General features: G+C 48.0%; 1 protein-coding gene across 3 annotated transcripts in view; it reads right to left on the bottom strand.

Moving 5' to 3' along the window:
- The window catches only part of SMC1B (structural maintenance of chromosomes 1B), a 2,760,606-nt gene that overhangs the window by 890,461 nt on the left and 1,848,553 nt on the right, over positions 1 to 21,592 (bottom strand). For all 3 annotated transcript variants that reach the window (XM_078673832.1, XM_078673834.1, XM_078673833.1), the window contains one exon: positions 20,166 to 20,272. In XM_078673832.1, the coding sequence (XP_078529958.1) occupies positions 20,166 to 20,272 (107 nt within the window). The remainder of the gene's footprint in view (positions 1 to 20,165; positions 20,273 to 21,592) is intronic.

The raw sequence follows: 21,592 nt of genomic DNA, 5'->3' as shown, positions 1-21,592 counted from the left end.
GCGCCCAACGGCGCCGTTCCGGCGCCAGAGTCGGACCGAAGGGAAGATTGGGGACGGCGTCCACAACGGGCGCCGGGGGCGACACCCTCGGGGCCGGCGCCAGTGAGGTCGTGAGGTCGACCAGCGACGACCCGGATACGGAAGCGGGTCCGGTGAGGTCCTGCGGCGCCGGGACCGAAGTCGCCCGCGGCACCGGGGCCGAAGCACCCGGCGGCGTCGGGCCGAAGCGCCCGACCCGCTAGGGCCTCCAGCCGGGACCGCTGGGCCCGAAGGCGCCGCGGGACCCGGCTGAGGAGGGAGGGACCTCATGGCCATGAGGTACCGCTCGACCTCCTCCGGCGTCGCGCCGTGCCCAGGGACCCGAAGGTGTGGGCAGGCGGCGACGCTTGCGACTATCTAGGAGCCGCGTGTAGCCCGAACCCCCGGCCGCATCGTGCGACCGCCGGGGTGGGTCGGAGGAGCGATGATGCCGCTCCGACCTCTCATGCCTCTTACCTGAGGACTTGGATCCCGACGACCGATGTCCACTCCCGGAGCTGCAGGGACTCCGACCCCGCGACCGGACCCTCGACATCCCGTGGGACCGGGACCTGCAATGGCGCGGGCCGACTGCCGTAGCTCGAGCCGCTTGCGGGATCGCTCCTGCCTAGCCTTCGACGTCAGGGCCCGGCAGTCGGAGCAGGTGCGGTCGTCGTGGTCGAGGCCTAAGCACTTCAGGCACCGGCAATGGGGGTCCGTGACCGACATCAGTCGGTCGCACTTCGAACAGGGCTTGAACCCGGGCATCCCTACCGGCACCGTTGGAGTCGACGACTCAAGTAGAGAAATGATCAAAAAGATCAAAAAGTTTAGTCAAAAAATGACTAGGGGTAGAGCTTCTCCGGATCTGCGCTAGCTGGCGTGGAAAAAAGAAGAACTGACGTCAGCGCGCATGGGCGGCGTCTAAGTACTCCGACGACGTCATTCTGGCGCTAACGACGCCGACGACGGACGCGGAGCCGCGGCGATGCCTACTGACGCGCAGGGGTATTGCTACGCAAAAATGTCCGGATCCAGTCTGACGCCTGGGGATATTCTAAGGTAAGGAATCTATCACTAACTGTCTCTTTCAGATACAATACCTGCCCTGGCGGAAGGTGATCACACCTCCTCCTGCAGGATGGCTAGTGAATTAGTATGTCATACCCAGTGGCTTCAAAGCCTCTGTCTCCTTTGATATACAACAACGGCTTACTCCCAGACCTGGGGAACACCACCCCATGTCCTTGTGCCCATACGGCGCCAGAACAGACAGGATATTAGATAGTCAGTAGGAGTGTTACACTATCAGGCTAGGCACACACCTAAGGTGGGCCAACTTAAGTGAACAACCAAGGAAGGGTTTCACCAATTTGAATTTGGAGAAACTGGTTCAGGATTATGCCCACTCTCCACAGGAAGTGGCCATATAGGGAGTGTAGACACAACAGAGGTAAGTAGCCCATGGGCTACTACTCCTCACTCCTCCCCCTCAATTCACTATTCAGGGGATCCCCCTGACAGCAGGAAATCAAAAGAGTCTTCCTGGGAACCGAAGGACTAAGAGCAGACATCGCAAGAACTGTGGATCATCTCTGAAACAGGCGTCACACCCTGCCTGGCTGCTCCTGCCCCAGCAATTGCAAAGACCCAAATTGTCTAAAAGCTATGCACACTTCTAAAGTCTTGGAGGACTGCCCAGCGCTTAAGCAACCAAGTAGCATTTCCCTTGGTGTGGAGGAGCCATTCCCCTGCAGCTGCAGGTACCGCATCAGGGATGTGGAATTTAATAAAATATCTACTTGTCCATAGGACAGGCCGCTTCATAAACCTACTTGTCCTGTAACAAAATCCACTTGTCCCTTTTGTACCATGTATTATGGCAGCAATCTCCTTATACAAGAGCACTGAAACAGCCTCTCTGATTAGGCCAGGGCTCCTTCCATAGTAGGGTTTGAATACTAGCAATTCACTTATGTTGCCACGTTTCCGCAGTTCTACATACTGGGGTTGAAGGTAATGGTAAGCAACAGCTCGAGAGTTGAAATGCTCTTTTGAGTCTGTGCAAACATAATAACTTGCATGTTTTAAGGGTTTTCACCAACTCTTCTCTAATCTTTTCCCATACCGAGGTTGGAAATTTACTCCTGACAATGGCAGACATTAAATTTCTTCCAGGGTTGGGGAAAAAAGTGGTTGGAGGGAAAGTAAAATTGCAAACACTCAGATTTTCACATGAGCAAATCCACACCAGCATATTTGCTCTTGCTAAAATGCAGTTCACAAATATTTTCTAGGAGTACTATGTCTTGGCCTACCTCTGTTGAGTCATGTGAATTTACAAACGCCTTATATCTGCACTTAATGCAAGGACAAGGGTGCACTTTTGGGACTTTATTAAATATTGAGACCCTAATTAGGTCTGGTGTTAACCATAACCTTTTGTGTCTATTAAAATTCTGTCTCTCTCTCTCTCTCTCTCTCTCTCTCCCCTTGTCTATTGGCTAGCTTTACTGTGAGTGACAGCATTCTGTTCTTTCACAAGGAGCATATCGACACAGTCGTTTTGTTAAGTGCGAGGAACTACTGTGACAATGCGTGCTTTTTGAGACCAAAACAATTTTTGCTTTTGCCATGTTTGTTACAATAGCGAGGGCCCGGCAGCTCCCACACCAATAAGGTTTTACAAAAACCATGCTAAAACAAGTCAAACATTGACAAAACTAAAAAGCTGACCACCAATTTCAGACCTACTGGCTTTACCAATGCTTTTTTATTTTGGCTCCCCATAATCTTATCAAAACTGGTTACACTGATTTTCCATTATGAATATTATTTGGAAATACTAGCAAACACCGACATATTTTACTAAATGATGGTGCAAAGAAATGATACCTAAAGTTTCACAGAAGTTTAGCGAAATGTTTTTGCATTTTTTTGTGAAAATGTTATTTTGAAAGCAACTTAATAAATCAATCTATCAGACCATTGTAAAGCGCACTACTTACCCGTGACGGTGTCAAGGCACTTGGGGGGGAGTGGGTGGGGGGGGGGACCGAAATGCGCTACTGCTCGAAAAGCCAGGTCTTGAGGAGTCTTCTGAAGGTCAGCAGGTCTTGGGTCTGACGTAGGGAGATGGGGAGGGTGTTCCAGGTCTTGGAGGCAAGGTGGCAAAACGATCTGCAGCCGGAGGTTGCTCTCCGGATGCGGGGGACTATGGCGAGGGCGGCGGAGCAAAGCTGGCGGTTGGGGGTGTCGAAGCTGAGTCGGCTGTTGAGGTATGCTGGTCCAGTGTTGTGGAGTGCCTTGTGTGCGTGGGTGAGGAGCTTGAAGGTGATCATCTTGTTGATGGGGAGCCAGTGCAGGTCTCTCAGGTGGGGTGTGATGTGTATGCGGTGAAGGATGTCAAGAATCAAGCGCGCAGAGGCATTCTGAATGCGTTGAAGTAGTTTCAGGAGTTTGGCCAAGGCTCCTGCGTAGAAGGCGTTTTCGTAGTCCAACCTGCTGCTGACGAGTGCCTGGGTGACCATTCTTCTCATTTCGGTGGGGATCCACCTGTAGATCTTGTGGAGCATGCGAAGTGTGTTGAAAAGGGTGGAGTCGAGGATGAACCCTAAGTTGCGTGCATGGTCGGTGGGTGTTGGATCTGTTCCCAGTGTGGTAGGCCACCAGGTGTCATCCCAGGGTGAGGGGGTGCATCCGAGGATGAGGACTTCCGTCTTGTCCCAGTTTAGCTTCAGTCGGCTGTTCTTCATCCACTCGGCGACAGCTTTCATTCCTTCGTGGAGGTTGGTTTTGGCGATGTGGGGGTTTTTGGTGAGAGAGAGGATCCGCTGGGTGTTGTTGGCGTAGGAGATAATGTTGAGGTCATGCAGTCGGGCATCGTGGGCGAGCGGTGCCATGTAGATGTTAAACAGTGTTGAGCTGAGGGATACCTGGGGTACGCCGCAGATGATCTTAGTGGCTTCGGAGCAGAAAGGGGGGAGGCGGACGCTCCAAGTTCTGCCAGAGAGGAAGGAGGAGGTCGAGCCCAGGGCCTTCTCTTGGATCCCAGCATCGTGGAGGCGTGTCCGTGTCTAAGGCGGCTGACAGGTCCAGGAGGATGAGGGCCGCGGTTTCTCTGCTGTCTAGCAGGGCCCTAATGCCATCAGTGGCGGCGATGAAGGCCATTTCGGTGCTGAGGTTGCTGCGGAACCCAGACTCGGACGGGTCCAGGATGCTGTTCTCCTCAAGGTAGTGGGTCAGTTGTTTGTTGGTGGTCTTCTCGATGACCTTCGCAGGGAACGGCAAAGTATTCTCAATCTTGCTTTTAAGCTTCTGCAAATATTTGCATTAAATAAGAGAGCATTCTGGAAGCATTACATATAGCCTCATATTGAAAACTTATGTACACATTTTTATACTGGAACCACTGTCTGTAGTGCAGTCAGAGCATACAACATTTACTTAGAGCGCTCGCCCTAATAATAAAGGCTTTGCATTAATGAACCATAAATACAAGTTCGAACAGCATTACCATATGGACAAAAGAACAAGTTACTTACCTTTGGTAACAATATATTTGTGAGAACCATTAGTTAGTGATAGATTCCTTACCTTAGAATTACCCCAAGGCGTCAGACTGGATCTGAAAAGTTTTTGTCAGCAGTACCCCTGCGCGTTTGAAGGTGGCGTTGTGCAGCTCCATGTCCGTCGTTGGCATGGTGGTCGCCGAGATGACGTTGCGGCAGCTACTTAGACGCCGCCCTGACACCCTGATGTCAGTTCTGTACACGACTTTCCGCGCCAGGAATGCAGAGCCATGCAAGATACTAACCACTGGTGCATTGAAACTAGGGCCCTGAAAGGGATGACCCTAACCCTAGAAATCAGTTTGCAGAATGGGGAGGATGGGTGGGGCGGTAAGGAATCTATCACTAACTAATGTTTCTTACAGATATATCGTTACTGTAGGTAAGTAACTTGTTCATCTGAAAGAAACATGTAGTGATAGATTCCTTACCTTAGAACAGATACCCCAGCAATACCTGCCCCGGTGGTGGGTCTGTAAACCAAGATCACACCAGAAAGTCCTGGAGAACTGAACGGAAAAAGAAACCTTCTCTCCGGACTTGGCTGTCCAGGCAATAGTGCTTAGTAAAAGTGTGGAACGAGGCCCACGTAGCTGCCTGACAGATGTCGTGTAAGGGTACACCATGTCACAATGCCGTAGTAGCAGCCGTCAACCTGGTGGAATGGGCGAGCAGCCCCACCGAAGGATCCTTTTTTGCGAGAGAATAACAGGCTTTAATACACAAGATGACCCATCTGGAGATAGTCCTTCCACCCGAACTGTTGTGTGCGATTCAGGTAAAATGAGACCGCAAGTTTTGTGTCCAGACGGTGGAGCTTCTCTTCCTCTCTGGAAGGATGCGGAGGCAGAAAGAAGGTGGGTAAAGTGATGGTATGCACAATGTGAAAGGCAGTGACAACATTTGGCATAAAGGATGGACGTGTCCTGAGCACAACCTTGTCCGGATGGACAGACAGAAAAGGAGGTTTGCAAGAAAGAGCTTGGAGCTCACTCACTCTCCTAGCAGAGGTGATGGCAACCAGGAAAGCAGTCTTCAGAGTTAACAAACGAAGAGGACAGTTGTGAAGAGGCTCAAAGGGAGCACACAATAAATATAAGAGAACCAAGTTCAAGTACCACTGTGGCATTAAAAAGGGAATAGGAGGGAACAGATGGGTAATGCGGTAAACATCACTTAGAACAAAACTTTTACAACGCACTACCATTACAACGCGGTCATTACAACGCAAACTATTACAACGCATTGCACTGGGGGGCGCTCTAGGATAGGGAATAGGTTGATTTACTATCCAATAACCTTCCTTAGTGTCCACGGGGAATGGAGTTGGAATAGTAAATTAAACTATTCACTATCCAACACCCAAAAGCGCTATGCGTTGTAATGGTATGCGATGTAAAAACCTCGTTGTAAAGGCAGGCGTTGTAATAGCCTGCGTTGTAACGTCTTACATCCGGGTAATGCCTTTGAGGAATCTATTAACAACAGGGGACTTATAAAGAGAGGGCTGAGAAAGGCCGAAATAGCAGAAAGGTAGCCCTTGATAATGGCCAGAGCAGAGCCCTGCTGGGCCAAAGAAAGAAGGAACAGTAAAACTTCAGAAAGAGGGGAAGAAAGGGGATCCACAGCCTTTGCTGTGCACCATGCCACAAACTTGTTCCAACCCAGCGTATACCAACTTAGTGGAGGGACGCCTGGTTGCCAGAATGACATTACAAACTTCAGGAGGCAAGTCGAAAGGAATCAACTGCTGCCGCTCGATCTCCACGCAAAGAGGTGGAGACTGGACAGGTTCGGGTGGAGGATCGTCCCCTGCTGCTGCGATAGAAGATCCTCCCTAAGAGGCAGTCGTATTGGGGGATCGATGGTCATACTGAGAAGCTCGGGATAACAAACTCTTCGAGCCCAGTCCGGAGCCACAAGAATGACTTGGGCCCGGTCGCACCTGATCTTCTTCAGCACTCTGGGCAGAAGTGGTATACGTGGAAAGGCGTACAACAGACCGCAACTCCACTCGCAAATAAAAGCGTCGCCTAGCGAGTGCCGCCTTGGAAATTCCAACGTGCAGAACTGCTGACATTTTGTGCTCATGACCATCCTAGAAATACCAAGGTCCCCGCTACTGGCGTTACTGGGATACGCTGATGCGATACCAGCAACAAAACATACATTTGTCACCTTTAGTATATTACTTGCCAGACGGAGGGTGGCTTGCAGGTGGGGCAGGGCACCGAAATTTAAGGACTGGCTGGGCGATATGATCCTGTGGCAGGAACAACTACATACTTACTTTGAACTACTCCCCGTGCCTTCCCGGCCACGAGATATGTGGGACCCCAACACTATAAACCTCATTGAACACCCACTTACGCCCGCTGCAGACTCATGTTCGCAGCCTCAGTAAGGAGACGACTCTCTGAAACACATTAGGGGAAAGTGTACTCTGGTTATTGCTATGGTATGTAACAAATGAGTAGTTTTGAGATTTTCTATGTACTCTAATATAGGGGAGAGGATATGTGAGTATGATATGTTCTCATGTTGATGTTCTTTGCCACCTCTAATGCTATTATCATCTGTGCATTCTTCTCTATACTTTGTATGATCATGCTCGGGTGTATTTTAGGTACTGGAACCAAATTGCTAGTATTGTTTGTTGGAAGAATAAACAATAAAAAAAAATGTTTAAAAAAAGAACTGCTGACATTGCGCGTTCTCTTCGGTGGCGAATAGATCTAACCAAGGCTCTCCCCACTGTCGAAAGAGACCTTGCGCCACGTCCGAGTGAAGACGACATTCGTGATCCATCACGCACCTGCGGCTGAGTTCGTCCTCCCCGGCTTTCAGTGAACCTGGCAGGTGTTGATCCACCAGGGAAATGCCCTGATGTTCCAGCCATGTCCAGAGGCGCAGAGCCTCCTGACATAGGGTCCACGACTCCACCCCGCCTTGTTTGTTGCAATACCACATGGCGGTGGTGTTATCTATGAACACCTGCACTACTCTCCCCTTGACAGAGGGAAGGAATGCCTTCAGTGCAAGTCGGAGCGCCTGGAGCTCCAGAAGGTTGATATGGAGCCACTCCGCAGGAGACCAGAGGCCTCTGATCTCCGCCTCTCCAATGTGGCTGACCCATCCCAGGAGGAACACATCCGTTACCACTGTGCGCTCCGGATGGGCCAAATGGAACTTCAGATCCCACTGCAGAGACCGCATATGCCATCTGGCATGATCGACCAGCAGGATGCAGGAGGCCATGAGGCCCTGCAGCCTCAGGGTCATCCTCACTGAAACCCAGGATAGAGGCCGAAAGAACGGAATCAGAGACTGAATATTCTGGACTCGCCGTTCGGGAGCATATACCCGAAAGTGTTTCGTATCCAGAACCGCTCCGATGAAGAGGAGCATCTGAGAGGGGTTCAGGTGGGACTTTGGCACATTGATGGAGAACCCCAGCAAATGCAGGAGGTCGGCCGTAGTCTGGAGGTGGGAAACGACTGCCCGGGGCGAGCCTGGCCTTCAACAGCCAGTCATCGAGATAGGGGAAGACTGGAACCCCTGATCTCCGCAGATGCGCAGCGACCACCGCCATCACTTTCGTGTACACTCGAGGGGCGCTGGTAAGGCCAAAGGAGAGCACGGTGAACTGAAAGCGCTTGTGGCCTACCGGAAACCGCAGGTAACGAAGGTGGGCCGGCAGGACGGGAATGTGGAAGTTTACACCCTGCAGGTCCAACGCTACCATCAAATCTCCATGGTGGAGGGCAGACAAGACCTGAGCCAGAGTTAACATCTTGAACTTCTCCTTCCGGAGGAAACGATTGACGTCCCTGAGGTCCAAGATAGGACGCAGGCCCTTGTCCTTCTTGGGCACCAGAAAGTAGTGGGAGTAACAAGCACGTCCTACTTCTGGCGCAGAACGCGCTTGATGGCCCCCTTGGCCAGGAGGGCTGCGACTTCCTGTTGAAAAAGTGCCAAATGATCCCCCGACATGCGGTGGTACTGGGGGTAGTCTCGAAGGGAAGGGAATAGCCCCTTTGGACTGTTTGTAAAGTCCACCTGTCCGTAGTGATGGTGCGCCAGTGGGGGAGGTGATGGTGAATCCTGCCACCCATTGGCGTTTGATGAGCCTGAAAAACCGGACTAGGAAGGTTTGGAGGCAGAGGTGGCTGGGGTGGAGGTGGACTGACGCGCCCGCTGGCCCCCTGAACCGGCTCGGCTGGTCCCACGTCCACGCTGAGACTGTTGCTGCGCAGGCCTGCGGCTCTGAAGTGAACATGTCGGGCGCCCCTTCCGTTGCCACGAAAGGAGCGAACAGCAGAAGGCGGAGGAGGGCGCATGGCGGAAAGGCCCAAGGACTTGGTCGTAGTCCGCAAGTTCTTAAGGCGCTCCAACGCACTATCTGCTTTGTTGCCGAAAAGGCGAATGCCATCCAAGGGCATGTCCATCAGAGTGTTCTGGACATCCCCAGAAAAAACAGTTGTCCTCAGCCAGGCGTGGCGACGGAGAGCCACTGTCATGGAAATCGCCCTGCCCAGCGAGTCGGCAGTGTCCAGGCCACAACAAATAGTGAACTTGGCTGCATCCCTCCCTTCAGCAATAGCTTGAGTTTGCACTGTCTGGCCCTCCTCCGGACAGTCAGGCAGCTCGCACGCCACCGTATCCAACACAGTGTGGGAATAACGGCCTAAGAGGCATGCAGTGATCCCAGACCGCTGCCCTGAACTGGCGGAAGAAAAAATCTTCTTACCGAATTGCTCCAGTTTCTTGGATTCCCTGTCCGAAGGTGCGGTAGGGAATATGCTCTGGGACGCAGAAGCTTGGACAATCAAACTCTGAGGGGTGGGGTGTTGGGAAAGGAAAATGGGGTCGCGCAATGGCGTCGAACCATGTTCCTATCCACAGGAGCCCCTATGTTGGGCCTGGACGAGGTGCCCAAAAGAACGTCAGAAAGTGCATCATTAAAAGGCAGCAGTGGCTCCGCAGAGGTAGCTACCGGCTGAAGCACTTCTGTCTGGAGGTTAGTCCTGACAGCCACTGTAGGGAGATCGAGGTGGAGGGCCGCATCCGCCCCAGGCAACACCACTGTGTAATTTGCACCCTCCTCCGTAGCCCCGGTAGGAGGAGATAGCATGCCAAGGTCAGGAGAGGTATCAAGACCACCGGCATCCCCCAACTCCTCTGCCCAGTCTTGGTCAAACTCACATTATGCTGTGAGAGGGTCCTCAGACCCCTCCCAGTCCTCCCCTCCCTCCGAAGGCCGATAAACAGGCCGAAAATAGGGAGGGATATAGGAATAGAAATCCACTGTCGGCGTCGCAATTGGCATCAAGCGACATCGGTCCGGTGCGCGTCCACAACGGGATTGAAACCGGGGCGACGTCGTCCAGTGGGCCGGGTGACGTCGGAGGTGGTGCCGGTGGTGTTGACATCAGTGGAGATGTCGCAAGGTCAACCGGCGTCGACCGGGATCCGAGCCCGGATCCATGGTGGTCATGCGGCGCCTGAGCAGACAGCGATGCCGGAGCCGCTGTCAGTAAAGAGCTAGGACCCACAGGCGGGCCCGCAGAGCCATGTCCCAAAGTGTCGAGCCATGGCTGACAGAAATTCCTGCAGCTGGGCTGAAATCGCCGACGGACCCAGGAAGGGTGGGTAGGCCGGTGGCAACTACGTTGGTTCAGCCGGAGCCGCGGGGCAGGAACCACCGGCACCCTCAGCCGTGTCGTGCGACCGGCGAGGAGAAGTCAGAGATTGATGGTGCTTCTTCGAATGCTTCGCCTTACCTGACCAAGAGTGCGAAGACTGCGATCCCGATGAACGGTGGTGGCGGCTCCTCAACCGGTCCTTCGACCTCCCACGGGACCGGAACCTTGAGCGTCGCGCAGCCGACTGCTGGACTTCAAGCAACTTTCAGGAACGCTCACGCAAAGTCTTCCGTGCCATAGTCTGGCAGTCGGAGCACGACTTGGGGTTGTGGTCGCGCTCCAGGCAGTAAAAAAACACACGCGGTGCGGGTCCGTCTCAGACATCATGTGATGACAGTCCCCGCAGGACTTAAAGCCGGGCATCCCTACTGCACCAGGAGTCGATCGTCTAAAAAAATAGAGACAAAAAGCCTAAAAAAAACTCTGTCAAAAAGTGACTGGGGGGTACCGCTCTCTCCGGATCTGCTGTTGCTGGCGCAGAAAAAGAAAGAACTGACGTCAGCGCGCGGGGGCGGCGTCTAAGTAGCTGCTGCGATGTAATCTCGGCGACCACGATGCCAACGACGGAGGCGGAGCAGCACGACTCTACCCCCCGACCCGCAGGGGTTCGGCTGACGAAAAATTTGCAGGATCCAGTCTGGGGCCCGGGGGTAATTCTAAGGTAAGGAATCTATCACTACATGTTTCTTTCAGATATAACACCTTAACTGCAGACAATGCACTTCCCTGATCCATAATGTGTTCCTGCAAACTGGCAGCCAAAGGGGTTTTTTGCTGCACAGGGCTAGGCCTACTTGTCCCAAGGACAAAATACAGATGAAAACGTGTTGCCCTTGACCCCAAACAATATGATCAATCTACAATAAGATCCCTATACCTGGGACGACTAATACATTTAACTGACATGAGTACACATCACTCAGGTTGTATTTTTTCAAGCATACCAGAGTAAGCCCCCTGCTATATATCGCAGTGGGGTATGGATCCTCTAATGTCTTATTGTCCCCATAATCTACTGTTCCGAAAGGGTTACTACGTTCTCAACTCAAACAATCTCCAGAACAATGTCCAACAAATGTCTGCCTTCTTTTCTGGCAGTACATATATCCACACTCAACCACATGTGCACATAACTAAGAAAAATGTGTGGTGGAGAGGAAGGCACCTCACGGGCGAACAACCCTCGGGGGTGTTGGCAGATGTTACCAACTCAATGCCCCTTTCTCATCATCGGTTGCCTTCCAATCCCAAAAGAAAACAAACTTGGTACAACACATAAAATGAAATGCGTGTAAAGGTGCTAAACAAAGAGTTTTACAACATTAACTCATAAAGGACAGAGTGACATAAAATCAACAGACACACCCACTCAATTACTTTATTCTTCGTTTTAGTGTGAACTGATGAATTAAAAAAGAGAGGTTGGTAGCTTAATGTTCGGCACTGTGCATTCATTGCCCAGCTTTGCTTTGGCATACAGACTGCTCTATAATTAGACAGTACATGTGGTTGAGTGTGGATATATGTACTGCCAGAAAAGAAGGCAGACATTTGTTGGACATTGTTCTGGAGATTGTTTGAGTTGAGAACGTAGTAACCCTTTCGGAACAGTAGATTATGGGGACAATAAGACATTAGAGGATCCATACCCCACTGCGATATATAGCAGGGGGCTTACTCTGGTATGCTTGAAAAAATACAACCTGAGTGATGTGTACTCATGTCAGTTAAATGTATTAATCGTCCCAGGTATAGGGATCTTATTGTAGATTGATTGCTTAGAGTGGAGGGCGATCCCTTACATACCTTTCCGTTCTCTCTTGGCTCCTTTTTGTTAGTATATGTGTTGGACGGCGGCTCAGCCGTGAGAGCCTTTGTTTTTCTAAAAAACAAACCTTTTATCTAAAGAGACTTGCCCATGAGACAATCAGTACCACAGTTCTTGTGGCTTTTCTGTTTCCCTCTATAGAGTTTTGGTTACTTGTTTTAAGTATTACCTCGTAACACTCCTAGATGTAGGAATATTTTCTTACCCCTAGCTGTAGGAAATCGTATTTTTTAGTGTATTTTTTAGCCCCCTTAGGCATTTGACGGTGCCGGTACAAATGGATAAGAACTGCCTGGCCTTCTCGGAAGAGCAGATCTCGGCGATTCTGTCGGGACCTTCGTTGATGCTAGGGGCTCCTCTACGGGGATCCGTCTCTGTGAGAGAAGAGTGGGAAAAATTATCCACGTTAAAGAAAAAACAGATTCGAATAGCGTTGCATGGTGCATTGATGACAGAGTACTACACGACGGGGGTAGCACCACCTAGTCTCATAGTCAGGATTGAGCCACACATTTTTCTGGATGACGAAAAATTCCGCACTGATTGGAGTTTTATCGCCAATAAGCGTACCAGGGATTGGCTCATCCTGATCATTAGCACTGCACAGCGACTGAGCGAGGAGCTCTTGAAGGAGATCCTTGATTTGGAAGATAAGATTTCAAAAGACACTACCTTGGTGGACAGCAAGGAGCACTTGCAAAAAATCCAGGACGATCTGGTTGAGTATAAAAACTACATGGTCAACCAGAAGATAAAAGGTCTGACAAAGAACTTAGAAAGATATACTCACGAGTGGGCATTCCCGTATGTAAAGGAAGAATACTACCAACAAGCACCCGCCCAGCCGAACACTACTAGCAGATATAGAGGTAGGGGAGGGAAACAACAGCAGAGACGTACACCCAACAACTGGACGTTTGATAACACCTCCAGTGAAGAAGAGGAGGAACCCCAGCAAAACAGTAGGGTACGGTTCAATCAGCAAAATCGTCAGACCGAAGATTTGGGTGCACTACTACGTGCTTTTTTAGAGCAGGGCCAGAGATCCAACCACAACAGGGGGAAGGGTGCCACAGGGCGAGGCCGAGGGAGAGGCAATTCAACACCCCAATGGCAGACATTCTCACCCAGAGTGACCCGCAGTCGGGGACGAACGGACAACTAAATGAGAGCATTGTAGTTAACCTATCAAATCACATTCTAACACCTAGTGAAGATAGAGTACTCAATAAAGGGTTGGGGTTTGTCCCCACGCCGAGACATGACTCGTTTAAATGCCGCGTGGAATTTCACGAAACGATGAGAAAAATTTAACTCAAGAAATTCTTCGCCCAAAAAGAGAATGAGCAAGACATCAATTCATTTCGAGGTACTAATCTGAAGAAACCGTCCACCTTCTGTCCTGTTGGATCCGCCGTTGGCCCTGAAGTGCCTGTTTTTGAAGAAAAAGTGCTCAATGACATTGAGAATTTTGAAAAATCCCAGGAACGCTCTAATTACTCCAACATGACGAGAGAGGATTGGGAGGCAGTGAGAGGTTTAGAAAAAAAACTCTCGTTGACAATTAAGTCAGCGGATAAAGGGGGTGCGGTAGTGGTGCTTAATACTCAGGATTATGAGACAGAGGTGCTCCGTTTGTTGAATGTCCGCACCAACTACAAACCCCTTAGAAAAGATCCGGTGGACAAACTGCTCCAAACCATACGAGAAATGGTCAACAAAGCCAAAACCAATAAATGGATCTCGGTTAAAGAAGCGGAGTTCCTGGTGAATAACACCCCCAGGACTCCTGCTTTTTACATCTTACCGAAGATTCATAAACCTACCCGCCCTCCGCCCGGCAGACCCATCGTGTCGGGGATACAATCTGTGTTGGAGCCCCTTTCACAGTATGCGGATTACTTCCTCCGGGAGTCGGTGGTTAACCAACGGTCGTTCATTAAGGACACCACCGACGTGTTGAACATCCTGGAAATGACCCCTTATGACTCAAGCACTCAGTTCCTCGTGACCATCGATATTGAGTCCTTGTACACGAGCATCCCCCAGGACGCAACGCTGGTGGCAGCAGCACGCGCACTGGGGGACCTCGAGTGGCCTTATGATGTTCCCCAATCATTCGTCATGGAATGCGTTGAGCTCGCACTAACAAGGAACTACTTTGGATACAAGGACCAAATCTACCTGCAAACCTCTGGAACATCTATGGGGGCCACAATGGCCCCCAGCTTGGCATGTATTTATGTGGGCAGATTTGAGGAGCACATCGTCTATCCTGATACCAACCCCTTCCAGCGGCATATTTGCCTCTGGAAGAGATATATAGACGATGTGCTCTGCATCTGGGCAGGCACCGAAGAATCTCTAGGGGAGTTCCTGACATGGCTCAACTCACAAGACGAGAGTCTGAAGTTCACATGGACCTACAGCCGCACCAGTGCTATCTATTTGGACCTTGACATTGAGTCGGGCTTGGATGGTGGTCTGAATACCAGGGTACACCAAAAGCCTACTGACAGGAATTCACTCCTGTTGTATAACTCGTACCACCCTAGAGCCCTCCGCGACAACCTTCCAGTGGGCCAATTCCTGAGATACAGGAGGAACTGCTCCAGTACCGGGGGTTTTCTGGAGCAAGCACATGACCTTTAAAAAAAAACCTTGTGCAGCGCAGGTACCCTAGCAAAGTTGTTAAGAACGCTAGAAAAAGGGCACTGAATACACCTCGGAGTGCCCTTCTGGAACATACAAATAAAGAGAGAAGAGACTGCCTGCCGGTGGTTATGACATTTGACCCCATGGCAACTAAAATTAGGCAGTCCATTAGAAAACACTGGAATCTGCTATCCACGAAAGACTTCCATATGCCACCACCCAGATTTGCTTTTAAGAGGGCAGTTAACCTTAAAGATAAACTAGTCCACACCCGCACCCCGGTACCACAAAAGAAAGATCTGACCACTCTACCTAAGGGACATTATCCTTGTGGGACATGTTCAGTTTGCCCCCTTACTAAAAAGAGCAACAGTGTAACCTTGAGTACAGGGAAGGTGTGGTTCTTTAACCACTTTAGCAACTGTAACACCACGAATGTGATATATAGACTGCTTTGTTGCTGTGGCCTCCAGTACATTGGGTTAACTACGAGAAAAATCAAGGTGCGCATCCAGGAACACCTTAGCACGATCAGGGCGGGTAAACTGACTACCAAGTTGGTACAACACTGCCACAGAGAGAAACATGATTTCACATGGACTGTGCTAGAGGTAATTAAAGGAAATCCACAGAACATGGAAACAGCGTTGCTTAGCAAGGAAGCAAGATGGATATACAGAGAACGTAGTGACAGCGTTGGCCTGAACGAAATTATTGAGTGGAATCGAGTGAAATAGACCTGTAAGGGGTATACAGCTACATGAAGAAGGTAGGATAGTAACCTTTCTTCCGCACTCAGTTTAGGTATGTGCTCCTTGCTGCCCCGCCAACTGTTTTTAAGGGCCGCGGAGTGCTTCCCGCATTCCGCCGGGTGTGCTCTGTCTGTAATGAACCTGCATGGTATTTTACCAGGCTTTACAATCAAGAGAGAGAGTGGTGTACCCATAAGTGCTGACAGGTGAATCCCTGCGTCGTGGTCATTCTATACCCTTTACCCCAGAGTTTTGAATTATAACATCTGAATCATACACATGGGGTGGGCACGTTGCTTTGGTTTGACTGGTTGTAAATATGTTGTAAATATGTTGTAAATATATATGCAAATACACTTCCGTCAGGGTTGCATTTCCCTGCATGTGTTCCGGGCAAGTGACTCCATGTTCGGCACTGTGCATTCATTGCCCAGCTTTGCTTTGGCATACAGACTGCTCTATAATTAGACAGTACATTTTCCCACATCACACATTAAATCCTCCGATTAGGGTTCTGGGCCAGCGACCTCACTCTAAGATGGCGCCACGAAGGTATGACCTAGTCTTGGATTGTCAACATGTGGATTTATTGGCAATCAGATCGTCTGTAAAAACATATAAAAAAAGACATATGGATAATATATTTCGTTACATCTTACACTTAGTAATAGTTTGGTTCATTGTAGGAGGAAGATGACACCAGGGGAAAACGTGCAACCAATTGGTAAACAAGGAAGTCGTTCCTCGGCACCATTCCAATATGGTGCTACCGTTCCATCTAGGAACATATCCCCGTGCGCATGCGCGACTTAACACGTGACCGGACTTCGCCGGCAAGCTTTAAATACAGACGCCAGTGAGTGCCCGGTGTTCCTGGGATGATGTATGGTCCTGGTTCCGTATTGTACGGTGAGGAGTGGGGGTGTAGACGGGCGCATGGAGCGAGAGCTTGGGTCAGGCAGTCACATTAAGTGACGTCGTAACGAGTGAGGGCCAAAGTAATCGAGAAGTCAAGCGGTGGGCACTGCGTTCGAGTGTCCCGCGCCTCGCGCATTGTAAATGAAACTATGACGATAGTATGCATTTGGTTGTGAGAGTCAAGAATTTTACCGCTTATCTCCGGGGCAATACCTGGTGATGGTTGCCTCGGGCCCCTTGCCCTCAAACTATAGAAATGAGCGCTGCTTTTGAATTCCTATTCACAAAATTTGGTTTTAAAAAAAAAATTTTTTTCACTCCTCATAGATTGATATTTCAATCGTTTTAAACGAATCGGAGTGTGATTCGGTCAGCCGGTATGAGATGCCCATACTGGCCTGGGGTAATTATACAAATATAAATATAAATATATTTGTAACCATTACTCAATTGTGGAAACTTAACTACTCAGATTGACTACAGGGTGTGTCTCTGGTTTTTATTTGTGTCTCAACTCAACAGTGTCCAGAAATGATGGTCTAAAATTGGTGCAGTGACCGAGTGTTGAATACCCTGATGAATCTGCCGAAACTATTGGGGCAGTGAAACATGTCGGTATCAGGATGCTGGTAGGCGACATTAAGCTACCAACCTCTCTTTTTTAATTCATCAGTTCACACTAAAACGAAGAATAAAGTAATTGAGTGGGTGTGTCTGTTGATTTTATGTCACTCTGTCCTTTATGAGTTAATGTTGTAAAACTCTTTGTTTAGCACCTTTACACGCATTTCATTTTATGTGTTGTACCAAGTTTGTTTTCTTTTGGGATTGGAAGGCAACCGATGATGAGAAAGGGGCATTGAGTTGGTAACATCTGCCAACACCCCCGAGGGTTGTTCGCCCGTGAGGTGCCTTCCTCTCCACCACACATTTTTCTTAGTTATGTGCACATGTGGTTGAGTGTGGATATATGTACTGCCAGAAAAGAAGGCAGACATTTGTTGGACATTGTTCTGAAGATTGTTTGAGTTGAGAACGTAGTAACCCTTTCAGAACAGTAGATTATGGGGACAATAAGACATTAGAGGATCCATACCCCACTGCGATATATAGCAGGGGTCTTACTCTGGTATGCTTGAAAAAATACAACCTGAGTGATGTGTACTCATGTCAGTTAAATGTATTAATCGTCCCAGGTATAGGGATCTTATTGTAGATTGATTGCTTAGAGTGGAGGGCGATCCCTTACATACCTTTCCGTTCCCTCTTGGCTCCTTTTTGTTAGTATACCCAAACAATATGACCCTGGAATTGGGCTATAGAAATTCCACATCCCTGCGCCCGCACTTGTCAAGAACTCCTTTTTTCAGACCACTGGGACCACCAAGGTCACAGTGGTTCTAGGATGTCAGCCCCATCTCTCCAGCGAGTTTCGAGATGCAAGACCCTCCAGGAGCCTCATGGCACCACTCCACTGGGTACCGGTGCATTTGAAGCAATCAAGGCTTGTTGGGTGTCCAGCCCGGACACCACCGACGCCAACATGCTGACAAGGGACTTCAAGATCACAAGGCCTGCACCAAGAATGGCACTGCTGTTCTTTTTTCTTTCCCTCTCCAGGTCAACCAAGTAAAGTGAGAACCCCGAAAGCAAGCAACCCCCCCAGACAAAACACTTCTGCGGTCGAGCCCCACAGCCTGAGTTCACATAAACTGATGATGTCCCCTTGCCCCACAGACCCTCAAGGGCCAGCACCCCTTTGGTTTCCCGCTGGATTGGTCCTGTCTCCCCTCACAGCCTTTTTATTACAGGTACTTTGCGAGCCGGAGCAAGTGGAGGCATATAAATACCTAGGAGTGCTATTTGATGCGAAAGGCAATTTTCAATTACAAAAAAGGGACATCCAAAGGAAATCAAATGCATTGTCTGCTGCTTTCAGAATTGTGCAGAAATCACTTCCCAGCCTAACTTACAGCCCTCTTCTCAGTAATATTTCTGCAAGACTAGAACCGACTATCACATACGGTAGTGAAGCTGCAACGGGGAGGGATACTGAAACCCTGAATAAAAACATAACCAGAGTATATCGGGCCCTATTTCGGCTTCCAGCAGACGCGTCACCTGCCCAAGTAAGGTTGGAGTTTGGACTAATTAACCAACACTATACAAGGCAAGCCCACTTCATAAAAGTTTGGAATCAAATAAAAACTGATCACCAAAATGAAATATCGCAACTTTTATGGAAAGAATTATGTAACAACACGAAATCTATGGCAGGTTTGTATCTAAGGAAAGCAATAAACGATTTTGAGGTGACGTCAATATGGGATGCAAATATAACCAAGACATCGTTTAGGAAAATAATTAACAAAACTGCAAACCACCTATCTATTCTAAACGATAAAGCTCTCCTTACTAAGAGAAAACACGCTTGGACAATAATAAATGGTTATAAAAAGAAAGAAATTCAACAATATTTGGTGACTCCCTGGACGGAAAAAAAATAAACAGGTGCTCCTCAATGCAAGATTCGGAATAATGCCAGGCCTGTGCCACCGTCCACCCTGGGCAAGAACGGTAACGCTAACGGAATGTAGATTGTGCAACACCGGTAAGGAGGACATCCTCCATCTTCTGTGTACTTGTCCGGAACTTTTCCAGGAGAGAAAAACTTTGCTTAAGATTCCTCTAAATGCACGAGGCATAAGGTCATGCAGGCAGGCCCAGATTAGGTGTTTGGACTCGAATGATATTATTTTAAATGCTACGTTTGTAAAGTTTCTAACAACAGCTAAAAGGAAACTAGGAGATGTAACCATTTTAAATAAACTTTGAATGATATTTTAACTGTTTTATGCATGAATATAGCTTTTATTGATTTTTTTTCGAATGTGCAATATTGTAAGATTTTAAATAATCAACACAATAAACTTTACTTACTTACTTACTTAGCCATCGACTTTACCACGTAGCGCTCAAGGCTACCTACGCAACCAGCACCAATGCACCTAAACTCACCACAGCAGGTAAAACCGTACTGCTGGTGTTTTCTTGGACCTTAGCTCCTAAGCACCTTAAGTCCCAAAAGACCCTCAAGAAACACTCGCAAGTATATGTACGCAGTGTATGTTTCTCTAATAGAATGTCATCACCGCGTTTGAGGCTCATGCCTCAAAAACATTTATTTGAGCATTTTACTGTAAAAATCCTATTTCCGAAAGTATTTACCTAATTCCGATGATCTTGGTGTCTAAATTTATAAATAAATGTTATTTTTCTAAATTGGTATTAAATTTCTTCTTGAGCCTCTGTCTCATTTATTGACTCTGTTTGTGCAACAACAGCTAAACACTACCCTCTGAGAAGCCTAAGCTGCTCGACCACATTACCACAAATAGAGAACTTGGAATTATTCATTTAAGCCCTGTAAACCAATAAGGGTCATCTGAACTTTTTACATGGTGTGCCCTTATATTGGCACTATCACATAAAAATACAGCTTCCTACAATGAAGGACGATGGAGCTGGTAAAGTAAACTACCAAGGAATACAAGTTTGAATACACACAATACATTTTCTTTACATCAATATCATTCAGTGACATTATAATGACGCTTTATTATTAAAGACATTAAGAGTCATCAAATCGGAAAACAAGTTAAATAAATAAAAAGTTTATTATGGCTAATGAGGGTTCACGAATAGTAAGGCATCTGACCGTTTTCTGTCATTCTCCTCCTGCTGTTTAACATGTTCTTGTTCATATGCTCGAATATTTTCAACACCGATCTCGATACAAAATTCATGGAAAACATCATCTTCCATCTTTGGAAAAAATAAAGCAAATGACAAATTTGATCAATGCATGCATTCATTTTATCACAATGATGTGTTACTTAGAAGTAGCTTCAACTCAATTTGTAAAGTCATCCAAATTATTGATTATCCATGTGAAATTAAGTTGGCGTTAGGGCAGTAGTTATAAGCAGATTTCATTTGTAATTTAAAAGCCACTAGCGAAAGAAAGGAGTGGTGGAGTCAAAGCACGACTACTTGTGCATTCCTATTATTTCAATACCTGATACACAAATCAAAAGGTCAGAAAGCTTGTTTGTGCCGATGTTAACACGCTTTCCAATGTAACACTCTGTAGAAAACTACATGCTTAATTAGTGTGATTCATTTACAGCTTTGTGAGCCTTTCATGTACAGATCAAATATAAATAATGGGTAATACAAAGGTACAAAAACCCGACAGGTGTTACTTATCGAAATAACTAACATGATTTGCATAATCATTTAAAACAGCTTATCTGGGGTATACAATTCATCATTCATTACACAAACTACATATTAAAAACATATATATCTAGGAAGGAAAATGTTACTTAGACGGTAAGCATGTTTGTAGTATTTAGTTCTGCAGATTCACATGCTACGCATATGTCTGCCATTTAGTATTAGGCTCAGATATCTGCATGCTGTTTTAATTCGAGGGACTCTTTCAAGTCACAAGGTATATAGTCACTCCTCTCTTACCTGGCAATGTGCATGGGCACAGCCTCCATGTTAGATTGTTATTCACACACTGGTGAGAGTATCATTGAGTAGTGAGTAGACAGAGAGTGGTGCACATATGTATTGTGAAAGGAGGGCTTTGCTATAGATACAAATGCTCTACGTAGACTGTACAGCAGTACTATTCAATATGTGGTGGCTAGTGTGTGGATGATGTGGAAGTCTGAAATAAGGTCACCAAGACCATTTGCCCAACCATAACTAGTTGTTTGGCGAAGATGGCAACACAGCTGAGTTTGGTGAAAGTAATTTTTTTGGGGGGGGCGGTGGGGGGGGGGGAGACAAATTAACGGAGGCTGACCAAGTTGATTATTTACACATGTCAACGAGGGGAATATTCCCTAGGAAGGCCATAGCTGCTGCCTTCTTTCGTGTAGTGTGTGCCCAGGGAGCCTTATAATAAAAGGTCAGAGTGCATTTGACTATCTATCTAGCAATATCTGCTTTGGGTATATAATGGTCCTGGTAAGGCTTTGTGAAGGCTATAATGAGTTGGTTTGATCTATGGAAAGGTTTATCTATGGAAAGGCATAAGCCTGCCAATGTAATACATGAGAGCGTATTTAA

Source organism: Lissotriton helveticus, chromosome 1_1 (genome assembly GCF_964261635.1).
Source record: "Lissotriton helveticus chromosome 1_1, aLisHel1.1, whole genome shotgun sequence".
Lineage (NCBI taxonomy): Eukaryota > Metazoa > Chordata > Amphibia > Caudata > Salamandridae > Lissotriton > Lissotriton helveticus.
The sequence above is the reverse complement of the archived record's forward strand: the minus strand, read 5'-3'. Positions and strand labels throughout refer to the sequence as shown.